This window comes from Chrysemys picta, chromosome 3 (assembly GCF_011386835.1).
Source record: "Chrysemys picta bellii isolate R12L10 chromosome 3, ASM1138683v2, whole genome shotgun sequence".
NCBI classification, from domain to species: Eukaryota; Metazoa; Chordata; order Testudines; family Emydidae; genus Chrysemys; species Chrysemys picta.
Window position 1 is genome coordinate 98,960,429 of NC_088793.1, and position 22,880 is coordinate 98,983,308.

General features: G+C 40.2%; 1 protein-coding gene across 7 annotated transcripts in view; it reads left to right on the forward strand.

The window, feature by feature from the left end:
* The window catches only part of LAMA2 (laminin subunit alpha 2), a 470,353-nt gene that overhangs the window by 147,564 nt on the left and 299,909 nt on the right, over positions 1 to 22,880 (forward strand). For all 7 annotated transcript variants that reach the window (XM_065588563.1, XM_065588564.1, XM_065588566.1 and 4 more), the window contains exon 3: positions 2,635 to 2,747. In XM_065588563.1, coding sequence (XP_065444635.1) covers positions 2,635 to 2,747 — 113 coding nt within the window. The remainder of the gene's footprint in view (positions 1 to 2,634; positions 2,748 to 22,880) is intronic.

Sequence of the window (22,880 nt, forward strand, 5' to 3'; positions counted from 1 at the left end):
AAATTTCCAATTAGACAACGTCTATCACAATCACCTAGGAGCCCTGAGTTGAATTTACAGATGATTTTTGCAAGCACACATTTTAAGACAGGAGCTGTAATGATGATCAGAGTTGTTATCTTTGACAATGCCTAGAGCATTGGCTTTTCTCTCTCTCGGTGGGTGTGTGTGTGTGTGTGTGTGTGTGTGTGTGTGTGAAATACAGAGATGATGCCAGTTGTCATGGTCCCTGGATAAGCTGCCCTGCTGATGCCTTTTGTCCAGTCCTCTGCGTTTTGAGTGGCAGGCCTTGCCTCCACTTCTGTTTGGGATGCGGCTCTGTGGCATAACCACTCCCCAATTGGGTCTCTGTAGTTCCACCCTCCCCCCGCCCCAGGTAGCCTACCATAATACCTAGCAAGCCCAATGGACTTGTCACCTGCAAGTGCTCTTGTGGATAGCGGTAATATGCAGTGACATTTTTCAGGTTGTATTTTTATTGATTTTTGAGTATTTTGTAGATGTTCAGAAATTGGAGTTTATATTGTACATATACAATAGTATATACTGTAATGAATAATCTCTTTGTAATGTTGCCTTGTGCACTTTAATGTAGTACTATTTCAAACAGCACTACATTAAAGTGCACTAGGGGAATCTTTAGTGCACACCAGCAGGGTCTGCATGCACAACAGATTACTGCACAATTAATTAATGCACAACAGATTACAGCACTTTAGAAATCACACCCTATAGAGCACATTACGCCTCCTTCTAGACAAGCCTTTAGATACTTAGTAACTGTTTCTGGAGTTTTTACAGTGTTTACTGAATAAACCCTGATTAAGAAAAAATTGTATTGGAGGTATTGATTGGTTAAAACCTAAAACCAGAAGCCCTACCTACTTTCTTGTTCCCCTTGAGGCCCTAGGTAGACATGACTTAGCCCTGATGTCCCCCATTCTCTTGGGGACCAAACTGTAGCCCGCTTACTGCAGCAAGCTCTCTCTCTCTGTCAGCTTTTGATCCCTCCCTTCTTGGCCTGAGCCAAATAGCTCTGTCGCCAGAGTGGGATCTGAGCAGTCCCTCTTCATGGGTATAAACCTGACTATTGTATTTGAGGGGAGGCTTCTTATCTGGGCTGTTGTTTTACACTCCCTGCCTGATTTCTATAACAACTCTTTCTGATCTAACTATATATTCAGGCAAATATTTCCCAATTACCCACACCAATTCTGCTTCCATTTGTACCACTAATATTATACCAAGCAAATGCTAGTGCTTACTGGTGCCACTGAATCATTTGATATTTAAATACACTTCTGGCATTTGCAGTTTTAAGGACTGACACCTCCCCTCACTCCCACAAAACACTTTAATTGTTTCTTTAAATATGTTCAGACATTCTGGCTTTCATTAATGAGGCAGGATTCCTGTCCTCCACAGACAGCTGACGTGATACGAACCCCCCAAAAACCAGACTTTCAATCTGCTTAGTTGACTTAAACAACAAATAAAAGGTGGTAAACTCTCCAGTTTGATTTAGTCCCTTAGGAATCTAAGAACAATAAATAACTTCTTTTTCTTCCCATTTTATATATCTAGCAATGTATTTTTAGGAAGTTATTCTAGGTGAAAAGGTAACATTTATCATGTGCTCGACACCACAAGAATAATACATTCTCTGACTGTGTATAATGTCTTCCATATCTAGTAGCTGGGGGAAGGAGACAAATTATTTTTTAAATAACTTCTGATTTTTTCCCTGCTTTGGATGTAGTCTTGCTCCCAGGTAAATCAGTGATTTCTGTGGGTGCAGGATCAGATCCTTTAGAATTGTGCGTAGGGTACCATCCTGTATGCACAAGAGCAGATTCTCCTGAAACATGGATAGACAAAAAATACTCTTTGCAATTACTGGGTGATATTTACCCAAATGCAGAGAATGCAAGCAAGACCCAATACCTTCTAAATACCATACCATAAATAGTTCAAAGGGTCTTGAGGAGAACCTTGAGGGGAGAGAGAAAGAGATGGAAATCTCTATCATTTTAAGCAGTGGATTATAAAAGCACTCAGATACATACAGTGATGGTTCTTGGATTAGCTCTATGTAGAATAGAATAAAATTTCTGTATGAAAACTGCATGATTGCAGTTCCAAACACAAATACTAGCAAATGAACCACAGTACCTTCTCCTTCACCTGCCTGCCAAGTCCTAAATTCCTGGTTTGTGTTCATTACATTAGCTGATGATCTCACACTACCTGCCTGGAGATGCTGGTTTAGGTGGCTGTGGTCTCCTTGGAGGTTGCAAGGCAAACATTTAATATTAAACTTCCTTCAAAAATAAAAGAAAAACAGATTATCAGTTATTTTGTTTTAATGTACTACTTTGTCTTTTTAAGTCTATACTTGTATTCTGTTATTGATTTGGGGTTTTAAAAAGTCTTTTTGATACTTATTTCTTAAGAAAGCTTTGTGGTTCACCTTTAGAGCATGTTGCATACTCTGCCATAACACCAACAAACACATGGAAGTACTTTTATGTACAATATTATATTCATATCCTGTATTAACTAAATGCTACCACCAAACCACTGCTGACGATTCTAAAGATGTTTTTCTTTTACATATTGCCAATGATCCAATAGAACGACACCCAATAACTAATGCAATTGATGGGAAGAACACTTGGTGGCAGAGTCCCAGTATCCAAAATGGGATAGAATATCATCATGTTACCATTACATTGGACCTTCGACAGGTACTGTCTGTTCTTTGTTTCTGCAAACCTTTCTCACGCACATAATTGCTGTCTCATTCGTCACTCCTTATTTTGTCAGTGATGCTTTTGGATCATAAAGATACTCCCAGCTTCATTATAACATACTGAGTTATATGGACTATGCACAATGTAGCTTATTCATATGTTTTTTTTTAGAAAATCAGATTTCAGGTTATTTGCTTTTAAGACATATTTTGAATTAGTCTAAATATGAAGTATTATATGTTTGTTTCAGCTGTAGGTTTGGATCTTTAGAAATAAGTCTAATTAAAAATGGTATGTGTGGGGACAACACATTTATTAAAGGTTTAATAGGTTTAAAATGCTGCATTTTTAACTACTAAAATAATAAAGCACTAAGAATGTCTTCAGTTTTGCTAAGGATAGGTGCACTTAAAGTTTTTTTTTGGCTAACAAAGCCCTTAAATAAATTGCTTCTCGTTACTGAAAGCTTTGCAAGCTGTCAACTGGTTTTAAATTAAACCTGGGCTACTTGGAGAGTTAACAAGGCCTGTTGTATTTGCATAGACTCAGAAGGAGTAGCCTCAGGTTTCATGTTGCATCTTCTGCCAATCATCTCTGTCTCTTTCTATGGTATTCTTGACAGCTGTAGTTTTCTGGAATACCGTTATTTGATGCTCACAAATTTGCTGGATTATGCCAGACATGCAAGCAAAAGGATTTTGGGTGCTGGAGGAAAAGTAGTTTTATTTGTATTGTGCTAATGCAAATACAGAATAACTATCCGTCACCAGAAATACACATCATGCTATTAGACTTATCATCCTGCTACTCAATATCATAGAAATTAAAGATGGACTAGATAATCTAATAGGCTTTGACCTTATCCCCAAGACAATGGAATATTGTCACCAGGTCCCCTCAAAGTCCCCTCTTTTCTGTGGTCTATAGGCTTGTCCCATATACCAAGATGATTTATGGGATGGGCTAATGTGAGGAAAATGCAGTTCTTTTTTCCTTTGTAAAAGCAAAGGGGAATGTCCCCATCTCTCCCTGGCTTGGGTAAGTAGCACAGCCCTCACAACTCTCCCTTCTCTGTAGCTAAGTGTGCAGAGATCCTCCTACAACCTCCTAATTCAATGTACTTTAATCCCTGGATAGGATTTCTTGGTTTATGGCTTTCATCCAGAATCTGAGTGTCGCATATCCTCAATTATTACTTCTCAGAAGGACCATTAACCTCTCTCCAGGATTACAGGACTGTAGCTGATTATCCCAGAAAGAGTCAATGGTCCAAAAGAGTCTTGAATAAAACACAGTTTATTAGAAAATAAAATTAAATCAAATGTAAGTGTACAAGAAAACATATCTAGGAATAGGAGTCCCTAGCCTTGTCTAGTTTGGGCCTCACACTTGAAGTTAATCAAAATCTATCAAAAATATGATGCTTAATTTTCTAGAATTATTTCTTTCATTTCCTCAGAACAGATAAACCACCATCTAGATACACAGTGGTAAAAATGCTTGTGGTTGTTTTATATTAACTTTCCCTCTGGTGGTGCTGCAATGGTCAGAGAATTTGAGAAAATGGATTTGCAGACATGGTCCCTTGCTCCTGTTATACCTGGAAATGCTCTGAAGTTCAGATGTGAGTCCCTTTCATTGTTAGCATTCTAACCCTGGAACCACCTTTGTCATTACTGTGACGTTGCACTCCATATGATTTTATGAAAATATGCTAATGAGTGTGAATATAATGTAACTGGAATATGCTTCATGCGAAAGGTCTCTTGTAAGGTATCATTACAATGCTTATAATCTACTGAGTGTGTTCATCCTATTTGTATGAATGTATCATTCTTGTATTTGAAACTAGAAATATGAAATATAACTCTGAGGTCCTATTGTAATTATGCAAAGTGTGGGCCATTAATGGTGGTTTGGAATCTTGATGGCTTCCATTAATCAGGACAATTGACTGTAGATGGCTCTGTTTACTTGCAAGCCTTCCTGTGCGTTAGGCCGGGAAAAATGAAGGCTTGGGGTCTTATAGGACATGTGACCATGTCACCTAGTACTGGAATCCATCTTAAACCTGGTGCTTTTCCATTTAGAAAGAGGGGTGGGGACCAAGAGACAAAGGATTCCCGCCTTGTGCCAAAGGTATATAAGGGGGTGGAACAGAACAAAGGGGACTGCAGTCATGAGAAATCCCCTAGCTACCACCTGAGCTGCAACAAGGACTGTACCAGGGGAAAGGATTGGGCCCAGACTAGAAAGGAGTCTAGTCTGTGAAAGAAGCTTATTGGAACATCTCTGAGGGTGAGATTTTATCTGTAATCAGTTGCCTAATGTATTAGGCTTAGACTTGCGTGTTTCATTTTATTTTTCTTGGTAACTTACTTTGTTCTGTCTGTTATTACTTGGAATTACTTAAATCCTACTTTTTATATTTCATAAAATCACGTTTGCTTATTAATTGACCTAGAGTAAGTGATTAATACCTGGGGGAGCAAACAGCTGTGCATATCTCTCCATCAGTGTTATAGAGGGCAGACAGTTTATAAGTTTACCCTGTATAAGCTTTATACAGAGTAAAACGGATTTATTTGGGGTTTGGATCTCATTGGGAACTGGGTATCTAGGTGATGGAGACAGGAACACTTCTTAAGCTGTTTTCAGTTAAGTCTGCAGCTTTTGGGGGATGTGGTTCAGACCTGGGTTTGTGTTTGCAGTAGGCTAGCGTGTCTGGCTCAACAAGGCAGAGTTCAGAAGTCCCAAGATGGCAGGGAAAACAGGCTCAGAGGTAGTCTCAGTACATCAGGTGGCAGTCCAAAGGGGGTCTCTGTGACTCAACCTGTCACAATTATTATATTGAAAATGAGGTTGTTCCGGTCACTCACCTATGTCATCATCTCATATCCCTGGCCCAGTGTCTAATGAATATTTTTATTGTATCCAATAAGATATTTGTTTTTTGCTGGAACAGGTTTGATTTTAGTCTTCCGCCCTTTAAAAATGTTCCTTTGACCTTACAGGTTGTCAAGGCTGCTTCCCGACTTTGAACTTTAGGGTACAAATATGGGGGCCTGCATGAAAACTTCTAAGCTTAACTACCAGCTTAGGTCTGGTCCGCTGCCACCATCCCAAAGCTAATTCCCTTCCCTGGGTAGCCTTGAGAGACCTTCACCAATTCCCTGGTGAATACAGATCCAAACCCCTTGGATCTTAAAACAAGGAGAAATTAACCATCCCCCCTTCTTTCTCCCACCAACTCCTGGTGAATACAGATCCAGTTCCCTTGGATCTAAAAACAAGGAAAAATCAATCAGGTTCTTAAAAAGGCTTTTAATTAAAGAAAAAGGTAAAAAATCATCTTTGTAAAATCAGTGTGGAAAATAACTTTACAGGGTAATCAAACTTAAAGAGCTCAGAGGACTCCCCTCTAGTCTTAGGTTTAAAGTACAGCAAACAAAGATAAACACTCTAGTAAAAGGTACATTTACAAGTTGAGAAAACAAAGTAAAACTAAGATGCCTTGCCTGGGTATTTACTTACAAGTTTGAAATAGGAGAGACTTGTTTAGAAAGATGTGGAGAACCTGGATTGATGTCTGGTCCCTTCAGTCCCAAGAGCCAACGAACTCCCAAACAAAGAGCACAAACAAGGCCTCCCCCCCCCCCAAAGATTTGAAAGTATCTTGTCCCCTTATTGGTCCTTTGGGTCAGATGCCAGCCAGGTTACCTGAGCTTCTTAACCCTTTACAGGGAAAAGGATTTTGGAGTCTCTGGCCAGGAGGGATTTTATAGTATGTACACAGGACAGCTGTTACCCCCTTCCCTTTATAGTTATGACACAGGTACTATTACCTGCCTTCTCCCTACACATTGATTTTCTCTCTTGCTGGCTCGGATCCATTAACATGCAAATAGCTCTCATGCATCAGAAATAAATTAGCATCCTTATCCTTCACCATTCACCCCTGCCCCCCAAGGCATTCCTTCTCTGATTGTTAGATAGTAGGATGGTTTCATTCAACAGTTTTAAGAATAAGGCTCCCCTATCTGCCAATAATTCCCTTATGTCAATCCCAACCTCATAAATTATTCCATCCCCTTTAGTGCTGGTATCCAAACTGTGACAGGGAAAAACCAAGAAGAGCTTTCTTTAATTCTATGTTTTGCTTACATAAAAAGGGCTGTGGTGACTATAGAGTTACAGTGCCTATACTGAAATTTACATGAGGTGGTGGTTTGACTGTATTTCAGGAATTTCTGCAGATACCAATAGCATATTACAATTAGCACACTGTGACTGCTATATTAGTTTATTTAAATAAAACATAAAGTGTGTGATAGTGTGAAAAGGGGAGATTGTACTGTTACCCCTAGCCCATGGTCGCTACACAATTCACTGTTCAAAGTATAGTCCAGAGAAAGTGCTTTAAGCGTAGACCAGTATCAGATGACTTCTCCTTCTGCACCAGCTCAGCTGTGCAGTCGGTGCTTTGGAGGAGCAGAGTCAAGGATCTGCCCTTTCATTCCTATCCATCTTCACAGAAGTGCGGGAAGTTGTGAAGCCTGTGCTCTTTCCATGCTCTGGCTGGCAATGTGAGTAGTCCATGCAGTTAAGGAGGCACCGTGTACCACTTACCACCTGGCATAGGCCAAGGGATAATTTTGCCCCCCAACAGTGGTGATATATATCAATATTCTTGGCTTTAAAATGTCAAATATATAGCTCTATACTATAAGAACTGGTTTTCTTTGCACACAGAGAGCTGTAGGCTTTAATAGAGTATTCAGTAAAAAATGAGATGTCTGTTCCAGCTGGGATCACAGACCGCAGTCGCCATGAATGGATGAAGGTCACAAGTTGCCTCTGTGGCATCATTTTTAAAAAAAGATTTTGCTCCTTATCTTTGTTGGCAAACATGAGATTCAATAATTGCCAGTGATTTTGCTGATGTGTTCTTGCTGTAAGTACAAAAAATGTGTAACTTTTAAAAAACAGATTTGTCACATTATTTCTGCAAATAATGAACTGTAATTTGCAGAAACGCATTAGCAGTATGTTCTATTACTAATAATTATGACTATACATGGAGTGCTTTTAGCAAATTCTAATTTTATGAAAAAAAATTAGGAAAATAATTACTATTTCCTTCATTAAATAATTCCATACCTTTTGAGGGCAATTGTATTATTTTTCTATTATGACTGTACTGCATAATAAAGTAATTGGGCATCATAGTTAGTAATAACTAATGAGTTATTTGAATAGGTGACACATCTAACTTAGAAGAAGCAGAAAGATTATCATTCATTTAAAAAAGGCAATTATATTCTTTTTGCATTAATTAAAGAAAAGGGGTAAAATATTTTTAAAAGGGCTTAAGACCTAGGAATTAAGCTCTTAATTCACTTAGGTACTGTTGAAAACTTTACTCATAATGCCTTGTGGTTATAGTGTGTTCTAGGAATCAGGACTTCTGGATTCTGCTCGTGACTTTGATACTAATTTTGGGGGGTAGCTTGGGATGGTCACATAACTTCTCTCTGCAAGAGTTTATCATTGGTACAATGGTGATTACATCATCATTTACCTCCTCACAAAAGTGTTTTTGAGGTATGATTCATATTTATAAAGCATGTTCAGATTCGTGGATGCAAAGCATTGTACATATACTGTATAAGATTTATTATTCTGTTACAATTAATAGCTGATCAAAAATATTCATTCAATGGAATTTGGTAAATGTAACTGTGCTTTGGGCAGACTGTTCATATGGCAAGTTTACTTGGGATTAAAAACACACTTACATTGGGCTGGCCTGGTAGTGTAGCAGGAGCAATTATGAATTTGATTTTAACAGGACCCTTTGTTCCATGTAGTGGGAGCACCATATCTATGAAATGTGCATCACCTAGGAACAGGGAGTGTTTTGCCTCCTGCATGTGATTGTGTTAGACACTGGGCTTTAGCTTTGGGAGCCAGGGGTAGTTTTGCATACATCCTCATAATGCAGCAGAGGAGATTCTGATGCAATGAGATCAGTTCCAGCACAATGGAAAATATTCCTTTTTAAAAGGATTACACCCTTTAATGAAGGGCAGGGGTAGGAAGTGGGGAAAAATTGGAAATAAGTGGACTTTCATGGAGACCTGGAGTTGCAAGTCATATTCCTGGTGATATTGATTCCCTTAAGTCCTCTAATGGTCAGAAGCTACTGTGAAAGATTAGCAGGGTTTCTATAGGGAAAACTGGCAAATCCACGGGGAAGCTGATAGGTGGTTGGAGGTGAGATGGTGATCCCTTCCAGTTCTGGTCCTGGAAAGGAAAAAACAAAAACAACATAATTTGAAATGATTAGAATTTCAAAATATTTCTTTCAAATTTGGTTTAAAAATTAGGTTGGGTCCCTAGTTAAGCTCCCCGTCACCTTCGCTTTCCTACTTCTGAAGACTTCTGATAAACCTTCTGTTCTATTGTTCATGTTTTGAATTGTATTTTAGCTGCTAGTGCCTTTAGAATGCAAGCTTTCAGAGGCAGGGACTCTGCTATTCAAATGGCATGTTTAGTGCTTTGAACAGTGCCAGATACACCATGTGGAGCTATATAAAAAATAGAATGGCTGGGAGCGAGAGGGAGACATATTACTTCATCTGAAGCAGTTCTCCCATCCCCAGTTATGAAATGCGTTCAGCACTTTCATGAATGTATACTCTGAACTCCTTATTTCATGATTTGGTGTTGCCCAAACATCACTTTGAGGATTTTCATCTGGTTCATTATAATCTTTTATGAACTGAACCAGTTGATTATCTTTTGGAACAGAACCAGTTGATTGCCCATGAGTGAAACCACAGAAAATGAACTTCTGCCTTATTACTCAGCTTCTCCGTAAACTTAATAGGAATAGTGTCATGAAGAAGAAAATTGCAAAAGGGAGAGTTATGTGTTCGGTTTTGTTTGGTTTATATACATGACATTGCAGAACTGGGATGCTACGTGCTGAAAGAGAGACATGATGGAACTAGGCAACTGTGACAAGTTAAACTCAGAAAGGCTGGAACATGAAAACAACAGGATAGAACTCAGGCTAGTACTATGAAAACTCAGTATAGCAGTCGGTGGGAAAAGCTCCTTAGAGACACTGCTGGCAGTGGAAGGCAGGATGAAATCAAAGCAAAATTTTCTGCAAAACAACCACCAAATAAGAAAAAAGTCATTAAGGGGAGAGAGATGAATGGGAAAAAATCATTTAATCCTTTTTGATTACTACAGTTATGGAAAGGACAAAGTAAGACCAATAGAAATAGGATATGATAATATCTTTAAGTAATTTTTCACAGCCGTATTATGGGTTCCACATATAAAAAATGGATGGTTTCATCATTTCGGTACAGTACTTTTTTTTACTTTCTGACTTTTGTAAAGCTTGAGCATTTAGGTTTGCATGCAATGGAGTTGTTTATGTATCTGCAACTGTGTTTTAAAATATATCTGTAATATGGGCTATATATGAATTTGAACATTTGGGGCCAGATATAAACAGAGCTAAGAAAAAAATATGAATATCAGTGTTTTGTGAGTACCCAGCCTGATCAAAAAATATCAAAAGCCAAATTAGTATCAAGAGCCTATTAGTATTTATCTACCCCAGAGCTGTGTTCCAGGATGGCCTAATGTAGTAGTATTGCTGATTCATGCTTGAGAAAAAGAAACCTTCTGTGAAGGGGCCAAGCACACGCTCTCCTCCTTAACTTGTGTCCATCTAAGGTCTGACTGGCCCTAATGGCTGCTTGGGAAGAAGTTCCCTACAGCCACCAGGGCAGGATCCGCATAATGCACACCACAGAAGGGATCCTGGAGTGAGGTTCAGCTGTTCTTTAGAGCGCTTGGCCAACAGAAAGCAAAGAAAGTCACATGTTCATTAGAGATGTAGCTTAGGCTGAGACACTAGTTTTTTCAAACTTGGGTGCCTAAAATTGGGCACATAAACCCATATTTACATATCAAAATGAGGCCTGTTTTTCAGAGATGTTGAGGAGCTTCAGCTCCTGTTGAAGTTTGTGGGAGCAGTGGTCAAAGTCTTATTTAGGTAGTTGAGTGCCCAAACCTCAGTGCCTCAAATTAAGCTCCTAAATCTGTACTTACTTTTCTCAATAAACTTAGCCTCATTTTCAAAGATGCTGAGAACCTGCAAATCCCATCTGACTTTGCGATTTGTGGGTACTCAGTACAAATGAACATCAGTGCCCTTTTATTTATGTGCCTAAATAGGGATTTAGGATCATAACTTCAGGCACCCATGTTTGAAAATATTAGTCAAAGCTTCCCCTCCTAAAAAGTGTTTGAATAAGAAAGTTACAAACACACCGGAGTTGGAATATGTATGCAAGCTGAAAAACATAATGTTGTTTTTTCTGAAGAGCCACTGCTGAAGTTTTGAGTAAATGAGTCTAGGCCTTTCTGCTGTCCCATCTCTGTTCACAGCTGTATTCCGTAGGAACTGTGTGTACCATGGTGTAAATTAAGTGCCAGATGTTTGGAATTTATTAAACCAGTGTCTATGTCCACTTATTTTTCTCCTAAAACAGGTACAGCCCACTTTTTGAGTCCTAAATCTTAATGATTACACAAAAGTTGTGGCATTATTTTAGACTCTGAAAGTACATCTTTGCAGTCTCAGTTCAGAGTCCCTCTAATTTAGTGGATCAAAGCCCCTTGTGTCGACCTGCCTCTCCTGGCTCAAATCACATGGTTGGGACTTGTTAAACTAATACTTTAGGGAGCAACATCAGAGTCTCTCTTCCAAAGTGACGTGTAACTTACGGTAGAGTAGTAGGAAATGTTATTCACACAATAGGGTTTCTATATTGTTGTTTATTATTTTGTTGCTGTAATTGAAAATGGCAATCTAAAGGGTGGTTGGTGAACCAGAACCTGTTTTGCCTCATAGCCATATTACAGTGACACTTGACACACCATCGATATGGTCCACACTGTAGTAGGTAGAAACTAGTCCTATACATCTGTGTCAAACTTTGATCTTAACACTAAGCTGTGAGCCATTTTCTTGCCTCCAAGGGAGGGGAGTAATTTTTCTCAGATTGAAATTTTATGTGATGTAATAAACCACCTTTTCATATCTGAATTTCTGGCCTCAAAGATTAGGGTAAGGAGGCAGGGAATAAAGGATTGGTTTTGTTGTGTGCTAATCTTCATGCCATTGGTTTAGACTGGAGATGGTAGAAATTATATTAGTCAACTTTAATTCCACTGGGACTTTGTGTGTTAGGAATGTATTTACATCCATGCTTTTTACATACTTTTACTTAGATACCTGACCAATGGAAAAAAAATGCCAGATATCCCGGGCTTTAGCTGCTTTTGACAAAAATCAAAGTAGTTACATAAAAGATAAAGCCAGCAGCTTCCCTCCACCCCAAAAGCAGAGTGTAACCAAAGAGGGATTAGATCAAATCCAAATTGTGCACCTCATTACCAACAAATGCCAGTCTCTATTATCCCTCTTTTACCCCATATACTGGGATAAAGAGGGCAGTGTGCACTGAAAATCAACCGAGTAAGTCTTGGGACACAAGAAAGAGGGCTCTGGAAAGAGAGAGAGAACTAAGTTTGGAATATTGAAAGAGATCTAGCTCTGGAGGCCCTGGGAGATTCAGCCAGGGCCTGCAACTCTGAGATTGATTTTATATAGTTGTTTGTATTTTTCACAGTGTAGTAGAAGTAAATTAAGCCAACTATTTAAAATATTATAGTTGTTGAGAATTTGGAACATTTAAGATTCTTGCAAGGAAGCCCTTGATTCTTATATACATAAAAGTGCCTTTACGCCAGTCTGACGACGTAAAAGGTCTTGAAGTGAATGTGCATTAACATTTGTTACAATCATACTTACTCCTACTTAAGACTCTCTTATTTTTCCAGAATGGTGAAAAAGGGGCCTAGAGTAAAAGAATGAGGACCTCATTTCTAAGAAACATCCAGCCAAATTTCACACACATGAGAAGCCTTTTTAAGCCGTTGAACTTTTGGATACTTATCAGAATTTAAGCTGAACTCTGATCCTTTTGAGTGTCGCTCATCACTACTTCAGGTTTTTACTTTGCTGGTACTAAGGGGCATATACAAAGTAGTGATCTATAGTATGTGGCAGATTATATTTTCCTCCTGGGTTCTCAAGGACTCTTTCTCTGAAATATTTGCCTGCCGGAGCTGAAGTTATTTTATAATTGTGCTCATTGTTTCTGATCATTTAAAGCAATTCTGCCATCAGCTTTTGATAACAAATATGCTGAGGAAATATAATCATAAAAAATATTTTTTAAAAACAAACAGAACTGTGGTAAGTGTTTTGACAACATAGTTAGATTTTTAATCACTACCTGTGTAATGTGTATAGTATCTAGCATATCTCCTACCCTGTATTTTTTTCCCTGCCTTTTCCTCTGTTTGTTTAAAATATGCTTTTACAAAATTCAAAATCATGTACAGACATTGCTGATAAATGTCAACCCCAGTAGAGTCCTGCCCTAGAACAATACAGTACTTATTATTTCCCCCAGACTCCTACTCCTTAGACAAATGTCCAAGCAAATAGATTAACCTTTCACCAAGATTAACAAATGCAGGTTCTTCCATACCACCATGGGAAAGGAGTTCTATAGCGAAGGATTCTCCAAGAGAAACTCTTGTATTTTTAATGGCTGAATGCTTAAGACATGATTGTCAATAAAACCAGTCCAGTTGATCTCTGCTTTTGTGACAGAACATAAAAAAGACAGGCTTCTCTTGGATAGCCAGGAGTCAAAACATACATAGGGAAGCCATACCTTTCAGTTGCAACCTACCTTGGTTAGGAAGCAAATATATCCCTCCAAGAAGAGTTGTAATATCCTCTGTGTACAGAAAACACAGCTAACTTGTTAGGTAATTGGGTTGCCAATAAATCTCTATGCTCCCCAATCTCTTGAACTCATTACTGAGTCAGACTACACAATTTTTATTGCCTTGTGGTCTGGAAGATTTCTTACTAACTTGATTTTCTCACCCCCACATCGGAACACATACTAGCAAAGATAAAAAATGCTTCAGAATTTTCAGAAAGAGAAACCCTTTCCGTTTCTTGTTTCATTTTTTCCCCAGATGACAGAAATATTGATTAATATTATTTTTCCTCCTTCCCATTCTGGCTGTTACTATAGTGCATTTGCTTTTCTATCAATGGTCAGATAGTTTCAGGATATATGTCCTGGATACTGTGTTGTGCCTCTAAATCCCAGATGACACACTGTGACCTAATGCACGCCTGTATTCACATCCTGCACGCTATTGTAATAGTCTTTGTCAAAAATATGCCTTGTGAGGTATCATTTGAAAACTAATAACTCACTAATCAATAATATCATGGTAAAATATGTGTAGCAACATTATATGTAAAATTATGAACATAAGCTGAAATTATGACTGAAATGTGTTTGCCAATCAAATTTGACACCTGGCCAGAGGCATTAGCTTGTCCTTTGACTTTGAGGAATAGGTTTAACCCCGCCCCAGATTTGTCTGGTAATCACCTGTCAAGTGGCCATTCTTTAGCAACAGAGGGGAGCAGGAACAGATGCAACTGCATTTTAACAAACCAACAACATGGAACGTCTTTCATCACAAGACTCCACATCTCCGTCCTCACAATGGGAAGGAATTTTACCTAGGGTAACCTTCAGGAAAATGCATTTTAAAGGGTGACTGGACTATGAGGGGGAGGGATAGCTCAGTGGTTTCAACACTGGTCAGCTAAACCCACAGTTGTGAGGTCAATCCTTGAAGGGGCAATTTGGGGCAAAAGTCTGTCTGGGGATTGGTCCTGCTTTGAGCAAGGGGTTGGACTAGATGACCTTCTGAGGTCCCTTCCAACCCTGATATTTTATGAAAGTCTGGTCAAAAACAACACAGGTATTCTATCTTTCTTGCTCTCTTGCAACTAAGAAGACAAAGGAACCAGCTTTTGGATTTTCGGAGGCATTCTGACATGAGAATTTGGTCAGCCCTGTTGCTGGAAACATGTGGTAAAGATTTTACCTTGAACCAAGTCTAGTTTGTTAAATTTTAGTTTCTAGAAAGAATTTTATCTTTATTTTTCTGTCACCATTTCTTTAATACCTGTTATATTTGCCTCACTTAAAATGTAGCTCTTTGTCATTAAATAAACTTGTTTTATTCTTTAATCAAAACTAATCCAATATTGTGTTTAAACTGAACTGTTTGGGTAACTCCAGTTAAAGTAGCAAACTTTTGCATATTGACCCGTTATAGGGGCAATGAACCTATAATATCTGATCTGTATAGGAGAGGGCAGGACAGTGCAGAACACGTTTTGGGGAAAAATCCAGGACTGGAAGTGTATTGGGGTCACCCTGCAAGTGGTAACCAAGGCTGGTGGAAGCTAGAGTGTTGACTGGAGTGTTGCTAATAGGCTGAAGTAATACACAGAAACTTAGGGTATGACCTGCATGCTGTTTGTGACAGGGCTGAGATTGGGAGCTACAGCAGCAAAGCATTGCGAGGCACCAAAAGTTGCAGAACAGGTGGTGACACAAGCCTTCATCGGTCTAGATTGCACCCCAGAATGTGATACACACACACACACACACACACACACACACTGGTGCATTCCAAAATGATTATATTTATGACTGTGTTTTATTGGCAAGTCCTCTACTGAACAGAGTCCACAGATAGTCTGAGAGACTGGTAGCATGACAGGTAGTAGAATCAGACGAATCTAAGTCTTGGACAGATTTTGCTCCTCTTGCTGAAATATGTTATAACTGAGCAGTTGTCAGTGAATAAAAACCAAATCCTTAACAATTGATTTTTCTGGTATACTATATGGGAATGCTGATGGTCATAAAATATGGCAGTGGTACTATTACAGCAGCCATTTATCACAAAATCATTATTGAAATGTAGGATCCATGCTAAAGCTAAAAAGGAAATTTTAAGGGCAGCAAGATTCTGTGGTAGCTGTTGTCATAGGTGATGTGTGTGGGGGGATATGTGGGGTCAAATGCCCCTCCCCAGATTTCTACTTGGCCTGACGTAGGGGAGGGAGAGGAGCTCTGTCCTTCTCCCACTGCACCTGCCCCCCGGCATGCTCGGCTCCTGTCCCCAGCAGGTAGGCCCGGGCAGGGAGCAGAAGGGGTGGGAACAGCTGCTTCTCATGCTTGCTGCTCTGGCTCGCTGCTGTATCCAGCGTGGCGGCTGGCTGCCAGAGCCCAGATGGGGAGGCAGTGCTCAGGCCCGGCTGCCGGGGACACGGGCTGAGTGATCTGGAGCCCTCCCTCCCCCTGGCAGGTTTCCAGCTCTCTTGTCTCCTGTCCCTGGCAGCTGGGCCCTGGGTGGAGAGTGGGCCGCTGCCTCCACAGCCAGGCTCTCTCTCTCAGGCAGCTGCTGTGCTGTGTAGAGCAATGACACGGAGCAGACAGCTTCAGCTGGTTTGACAAGTGGCTCCCAGGTAGAATGGCTGAACATGTAGCGGGAGGGGGAGGCACCCCACCTTCCGCAGGTAACTCTGGTGGGGTGGGGAGAGCCCCTTTAGATTGTGGCACCCCCGGTATCAGGAAGCATGAGTCCTCTATGTGTGGTGTTATGAAAGCCCATGATGATAAAAGAAGGATGACATCTGCAGACCTATTAGAAGATTATTTATTGATTGATTAAGTTGCTTTTTGGTGGTATATTGGCTTTATGGTCATAGGACCTAATTCTGCAATGAGCACCCTAATGGGAGTTCAGGATGCTAAACAACTTGCTGTAGGCATTCAGCAGCTTGCAGGATTAGGTCAAGAGTAATAAACTGACCTACTGACATTTGCTTTATTTCCTGCACTTTTTTTGCATTAGTGATTTTGGGCTGTAAATATTATTTAAAATATTTAATAAGATCCCACTATCCCTGACAATATGGGTTACATGCCAGGACATGGCCTAGGCCAGACCATTGCATTTGAAAAGATGACTTGCCAGCAGCCTCAACCCAGCACTGATCTTGATTTGCTGGCACATCTAGAACCACCCCAAGGTAATAATGGTGTGGTGATAATAAAGTAAACATTTTGGCAGAACCTGAGATTGTTGAAAGGCACCCAAGGTTTATTGATTCAAGATGAGGAATGTGTATGTGTGCCTTTTTCCTTTAAAGATGGGAGAATTCATTTGTTGCTGGCAATAATACTTTCCGTCTCTGCTCAGTTAAATCCTTGTGCAGCAGTGTGCTGCAGAAGTGCTCGGGGAGTCACTTTTCAGTGATTCAGTTTAAACAAAAAGAAAAGACACTCATTAACACATGCCTCTTGCTCTTTGATATTCTAAGTCACTGAACGTACTTAACGAGGATATTTATTGTGTCTCTTCTGAACACCAAATAGTAGAAGTTTGGCCTTTCCTTACATAAAGTGTACAGTTTTATTGCCAAGGAACAGCTTTTGCTTGACTCTTGATCTTGAAATATTACAGTTCCTGATTGTGCCTAGGGAAATTCTTCTTATATGGATGAGGTAATTTCTCTTAATATTTTTTCATCTGAGAGTCCATTCTTTATGGTTCTTCACCCCCCACCACTTAGACCCCTTTGCAAATGTTATCCCTAAGCTAAAATGAGTCTTTTGGATTTGGTGTTTTAAGAGGTTTCCCCCCCCCCCAATCTATTTGAAAACAGTTGGTTTTTCACTAGCACAGTCTAATCACATGCTCACTAAGATTTCAGTAGAAACATATAAAGGTTTTAAATGTCAATTATACCAAAGTTGCTTTCTGCTCAGTGGTATAGCAGTTTCACAGACATGTGTTGTATCCTTCTTTCCAAAGTGGATAACACCAGATGGGTGTCACCTCAGATTAAAAATAAGCATTTGTTTATATACTGTTCATGTAATTTTTTTCCACTGAATAAAGTACAGAAATCATACAAATGAATAAAATCTTTAGACTTCACATTCATAAAACTGTTTAATGTTGTGAGAACTTGCTGTCTCTTGTACATAAAGCAAATCCTAAACAATTTCAGTGAGAAAATTAGGCGTTGTTTGGGGAAGATAGTTTAGTGCATGTTGTAGCTTTATCTGACCAAAATAGTTTTATTTGTTTCAATATTAAAATTAAGGTTCCTGTGGTGGAAATAAAGCACATATTAAAGTGGGGGATATTATTGATGGTGTTTTGAGTCATTATTGGAAGCTAAATGATATTCATTGTTGTAGGGTTGGCTCTGTAATCAGTGCTGAGATTGAGAGTGGCATTGTAAATAACTGGAACTCCTGATCCAGAAGCTTTCAAATGGCACCTGTAGAATTGCTGCCATCACTACCAACTCCTCAAGCATTCAGATAGCTCACTTTGGAATGAAGTAGGTGAGAGGGGCCCTAGTGGAATTTTCATTAAAGTACATGAAAACTCCCATTGTCTTTAATGGGAGCTGGATTGGCCCCAGAATTAGCATCCCTTCTTCCCACTATACCCCACCATGAGTGTAGTTCTGGTGTGCAAAGAAAAAAAAAAGCATCCCAGCCTGTCTTTCTTGAAAGTAATAAGAACATAAGAACGGCCATACTGGGTCAGACCAAAGGTCCATCTAGCCCAGTATCCTGTCCTCCAACAGTGGCCAATGCCAGGTATCCCAGAGGGAATGAACAGAACTGGTAATCATCAAGTGAGCCATCCTCTGTCACCCATTCCCAACTTCTGGCAAACAGAAGCTAGGGACACCATCTCTGCCCATCCTGGCTAATAGCCATTGATGGACCTATCCTCTATGAATTTATCTAGTTCTGTTTTGAACCCCGTTATAGTCTTGGCCTATTACACAACATCCTCTGGCAAGGAGTTCCACAGGTCGACTGTGTTGTGTGAAAAAAAACTTCCTTTTGTTTGTTTTCTCCATGGAAAGAAATGTAGAGCCATAGGAAATGAAGAAATGTAAGTTGCTTTCTCCCACTGTCATACAGAGGAAGTGACTGTGAAAGACTAACTTTGCCCCTAAACTCTGGTGTGATAAAGGCTAAAGACAAGAAGCAACAAAAGTTGACCAGAGACAGCAACTAATCCTTTATAGGCCTTGACAACTAAGCAGCAAGTTCAGAAAGTAGAGAGAATCACAAAGAACTGAGGCTGCTAGAAACTATGCTGGCACTTACGCTCCTCACTCAGCTTAACGTGTCTCTAAGTATTCAGCAGCTGGGCAGATTGGGAGTCAGGTCCAGTTTTGCAGTGCTCTGGCTTTTCACAGAGTGCTTGTTTTTTGTTTTGTTTTGTTTTAGTAGACTTCCCCTTTAAATGTTACAATAATGAGATGAATTCTGTTTCTCTGCTGCTTAGAACATGCTCAAAATGTGAGAGCTGTTATGTTAGTAAAGTATCTAGTTTTCTTAAGAAGAACATGGTTTTTAGAGGATCTGTGGTCACTCTGATGGTTAAAGGTGGTGGTAGTGGAGAAAGCTGGAACAGGAAAAAAAAGGCATTTTTATACTCTTATTTAGGGTACATTTCTCAAATATGATACATTTGATTGTATTGACTGAACAGAATTGAAATGTCCTTATGAGTGAATATTATTGTTTCAGGAGGAAGATAAATACAATTTCTAATTGGAAAATGGATAGATTTACCGATATTGATGTTCTGATTTAGATTTTTGGGGTTCACTATGTCAAAGCTTTTCCCACATTAGCCCTCAAAATCTGTTCACTGGCACCTTATATTCTGTGACACTCTCTTCATGAGATTTTAACAGGACAAAGAGTCCTACCCTGATCAGTTGTAACTAGTGAAGTCTGTCACATTATGGAGAAACTACCTTGGAATCAAGCATATGCTGCTTTAAGCCCAGGCTCCCCATCTGGTAGGAGCATTTAAGCTGGCAGCAACTCAGATGAGCAGGAGAGAGATACTGTCATTAGAAGGCAAACTACAGCATGGTAGGGAGCTGTTCGGTTCTCTAAATTGATATTAGTTGACTCCTACTAAGCATCTTTTTTCCCCATGCTGGCATTTTCAATTATAGCTTCTCTGACTGTGAGAGCAGAATGTTTAAAAGTGATATGACTGTCTCTCTCATGACAAAGTGTTAGAAAGAAATTTACATGGCAGCTTGAGGAGTTTTGAGAGAAATGTTATTCTTAAATGAGCTTCTTTTCCACATCTGAATTGGGCTTTAGAGTTTTAAAAGTTGCTGACATGAAGAAAGCTGCTAATTTTTTAAAAATATCCACTACTTTAAAAATTCTGATGTCAAAGATTCCTATCTTCTATCAGAAATGAAAGAGGCACATGATTTAAACTCTTGTAACGGTCTCTGACCACATGCCACAACTGACAAATGACTGACAAATGTGGTGTAGGGAACTGAGTGCATGATGGCTGTCTTCAAAAGCATGAGCTGCTACACCAAGTAGTAATGAAAAATCGGCTTAATAGCGATCAGTAGTAGTTGGACTTAGTATTTCTTTCAGATGTAAAAGCCATTAGAAAGCAAGACTTTTACAAAATGACAAACACTGCAGGTCTAATATTTCATCCAGTGGAGGGACATGTTATTCTGCATACAAAGAAACCAGTATACACTGTTAATAATGATTTTAAAATATGGATATGAAACTAACTGTGTAGTACAGGAATTGATATTGTATTAATTTTATTCGGATGGTGATTATATTTGTATTTCCTGATGCACAGGTGATGTTCGGTATACAAAATCTGACTATTAGAATACTATTATTCATCTGAGGACTCCTTACTCTCTCATCCCAGCTACATCCTTCTGCAGCTGGCTCTGAGATCCTCTCTTACTAATGTATGCATTTCAATATGACTCATCACCAAAGTCTCATCTGGGCTTGGACTAGTCCCTCCTTTTTAACCAGTGTGAGGTGTCTACTCTTCCCATGTCCTCAGAAGTAAAGGTTCTCTGCCAGGCATTCTGCAGCAATGGGAACAGGAAATGTTCTTGCTGCTACTATCAGCCCTGATTCACTGGCTCCAGGTTGAGTTGCTTCATGAGCTCATGTGTGTTGCTGCTAGCCCAGGGGTGGGCAAACTTTTTGGCCCGAGGGCAACATCGGGGTTCCGAAACTGTGCCTCCCCAACCAGCCTGGCCCCCACCCCTATCTGCCCCCTCCCACTGCCCGTCCCCTGACTGCCTCCCTCAGAATTCCCGACCCATCCAACCCCCTCTGCTCCCTGTCCCCTGACTACCCCAACCCCATCCACATCCCCATCCCCTGACAGCCGCCCCGGGACTCCCACCCCTTAGCCAACTGCCCTCTGCTCCTCATCTCCTGACCACCCCCTCCCGGGACCCCCCGCCCCAACTGCTCCCGGGATCCCACCCCTTTATCCAACCCCCCCTGCTCCCTGTCCCCTGACTGCACTCCCGACCCCCATCCACATCCCCACCCTCTGACAGGCCCCCTGGACTCCCACTCCCAACCCTTCCTGTTCCCCATTCCCTGACCGCCCCCCCAGAACCTCCGTCCCATCCATCCGCCCCTTCCTCCCTGACTGCCCCTCAGGACCCGCCGCTCCCTTACCCAACCTCCCGCCTCTCCGCCCCCTTACCAGCAGCAAGAGCTTGCAGCTGCGACACCCGGCCAGGGCCAGCTGCGCTCCCCACACTGCCCAGCGGGAGCGGCAGGCCAGAGTGCGGCCCGTGCGGCGGCATGGCTGCGGGGGAGGGGGGACATCAGGGGAGGGGCCGGGGACTAGGCTCCCCAGCTGGGCAGGATGGTCCCGCAGGTCGATGTAGTTTGCCCGAGGGCTGTAGTTTGCCCATGTCTGTGCTAGAGAAATAATATGGGCATCTTAAATACTGAAGTCCCAGAATTTTTTTTCACTTTGCAAACATTCATAACCTCCACGTACATCAGTATGAGAAATTTACTATATTGGCTGCATATTCTTGCAAGAAGAGACTGAATGGAATAAAAAGGAAGGATGTTGACAAATAATTTTTTTCTGTTTTCAACAAGGTATCGTGTAAAACCTTCACACAAGTGTAGACAAAGCCTTAGAAGTGCATGATTATTTTTTTTATTGACTCATTCTGTCAGATGTTAGAACCTGGCACAGAGATGCAGTTATTTCTACTGACTCGTTGACTAAATAAATTCCCTCTTTGCTGGCCCTTTGTGGATAGGACAGGAGGTTACTTATGTATACAATATTTTGAGGGGATAAAAGAGCAATAGAGGCAAGAACAATGGCTTGAAGTCCTCCTCATTCCCCACCTCAACAACCCTTGACAACATCCCTTTGCCCTGGTTCATTATCCTCCACTGCATCCAGCATTAGTATGTTTCTTGTAAAATGATCAGCAGTAAAACAGTTAACAATGTTGACATCCCATTTATTATCATTGCATTCCAGAGTTAATGCATCATTGAGATGAATGGGTAGTTCATACCTATCAGAGTTGTTTTAGGTTGCCTATTTGTAAATTCAGGAAGAGGAACTGACTATAAACAATGTTAGTGTTAAGTTTAGGAGGATATTTTTGCAACCATAAGGATTAAAAATTAATTACGAATGGAAAAAACGTCTTAGATCTATCAACACAATTTGCGGAATGAGGTTAATTATGTTCATACATCTTAAGCATCTAAATAAGAATATAAACCTTTGTCCAAATTCTGAATGCCACGTGTATGTTACAGTTTACCTGATTGATGTATAGAATAAAAATCAAAGAGAGAGCTATAACAGGAAAGAAACAAGTAAAGAAACATTTTGCCCAGATTGTTGGTATAACTCTGAGACATTAGCCCTGTTTTTCGGAATTAGGTTCTGAGATGTTGGGCAATATTCTATATAATACTGTATTTAATTAGTGATGCTATTCTGAATTACAAAAAATGCTATTAGCTGATGGATTTATTTTTGAAATAGGCAAGCAGGTGGGAGTAACACATAAGGAAATTCCTGCTTCATTGGCTAACCTTATGCAGATTAATGATTCACTTCAGCACAATCTGAATAATATTAGTGTAGCGAATTATCCTGTACAGTAGGATACACTTTCTTATAGCTTCTGAGCCATTCTTGAGAAGAGACTGTGCTATAACATATGGAAGT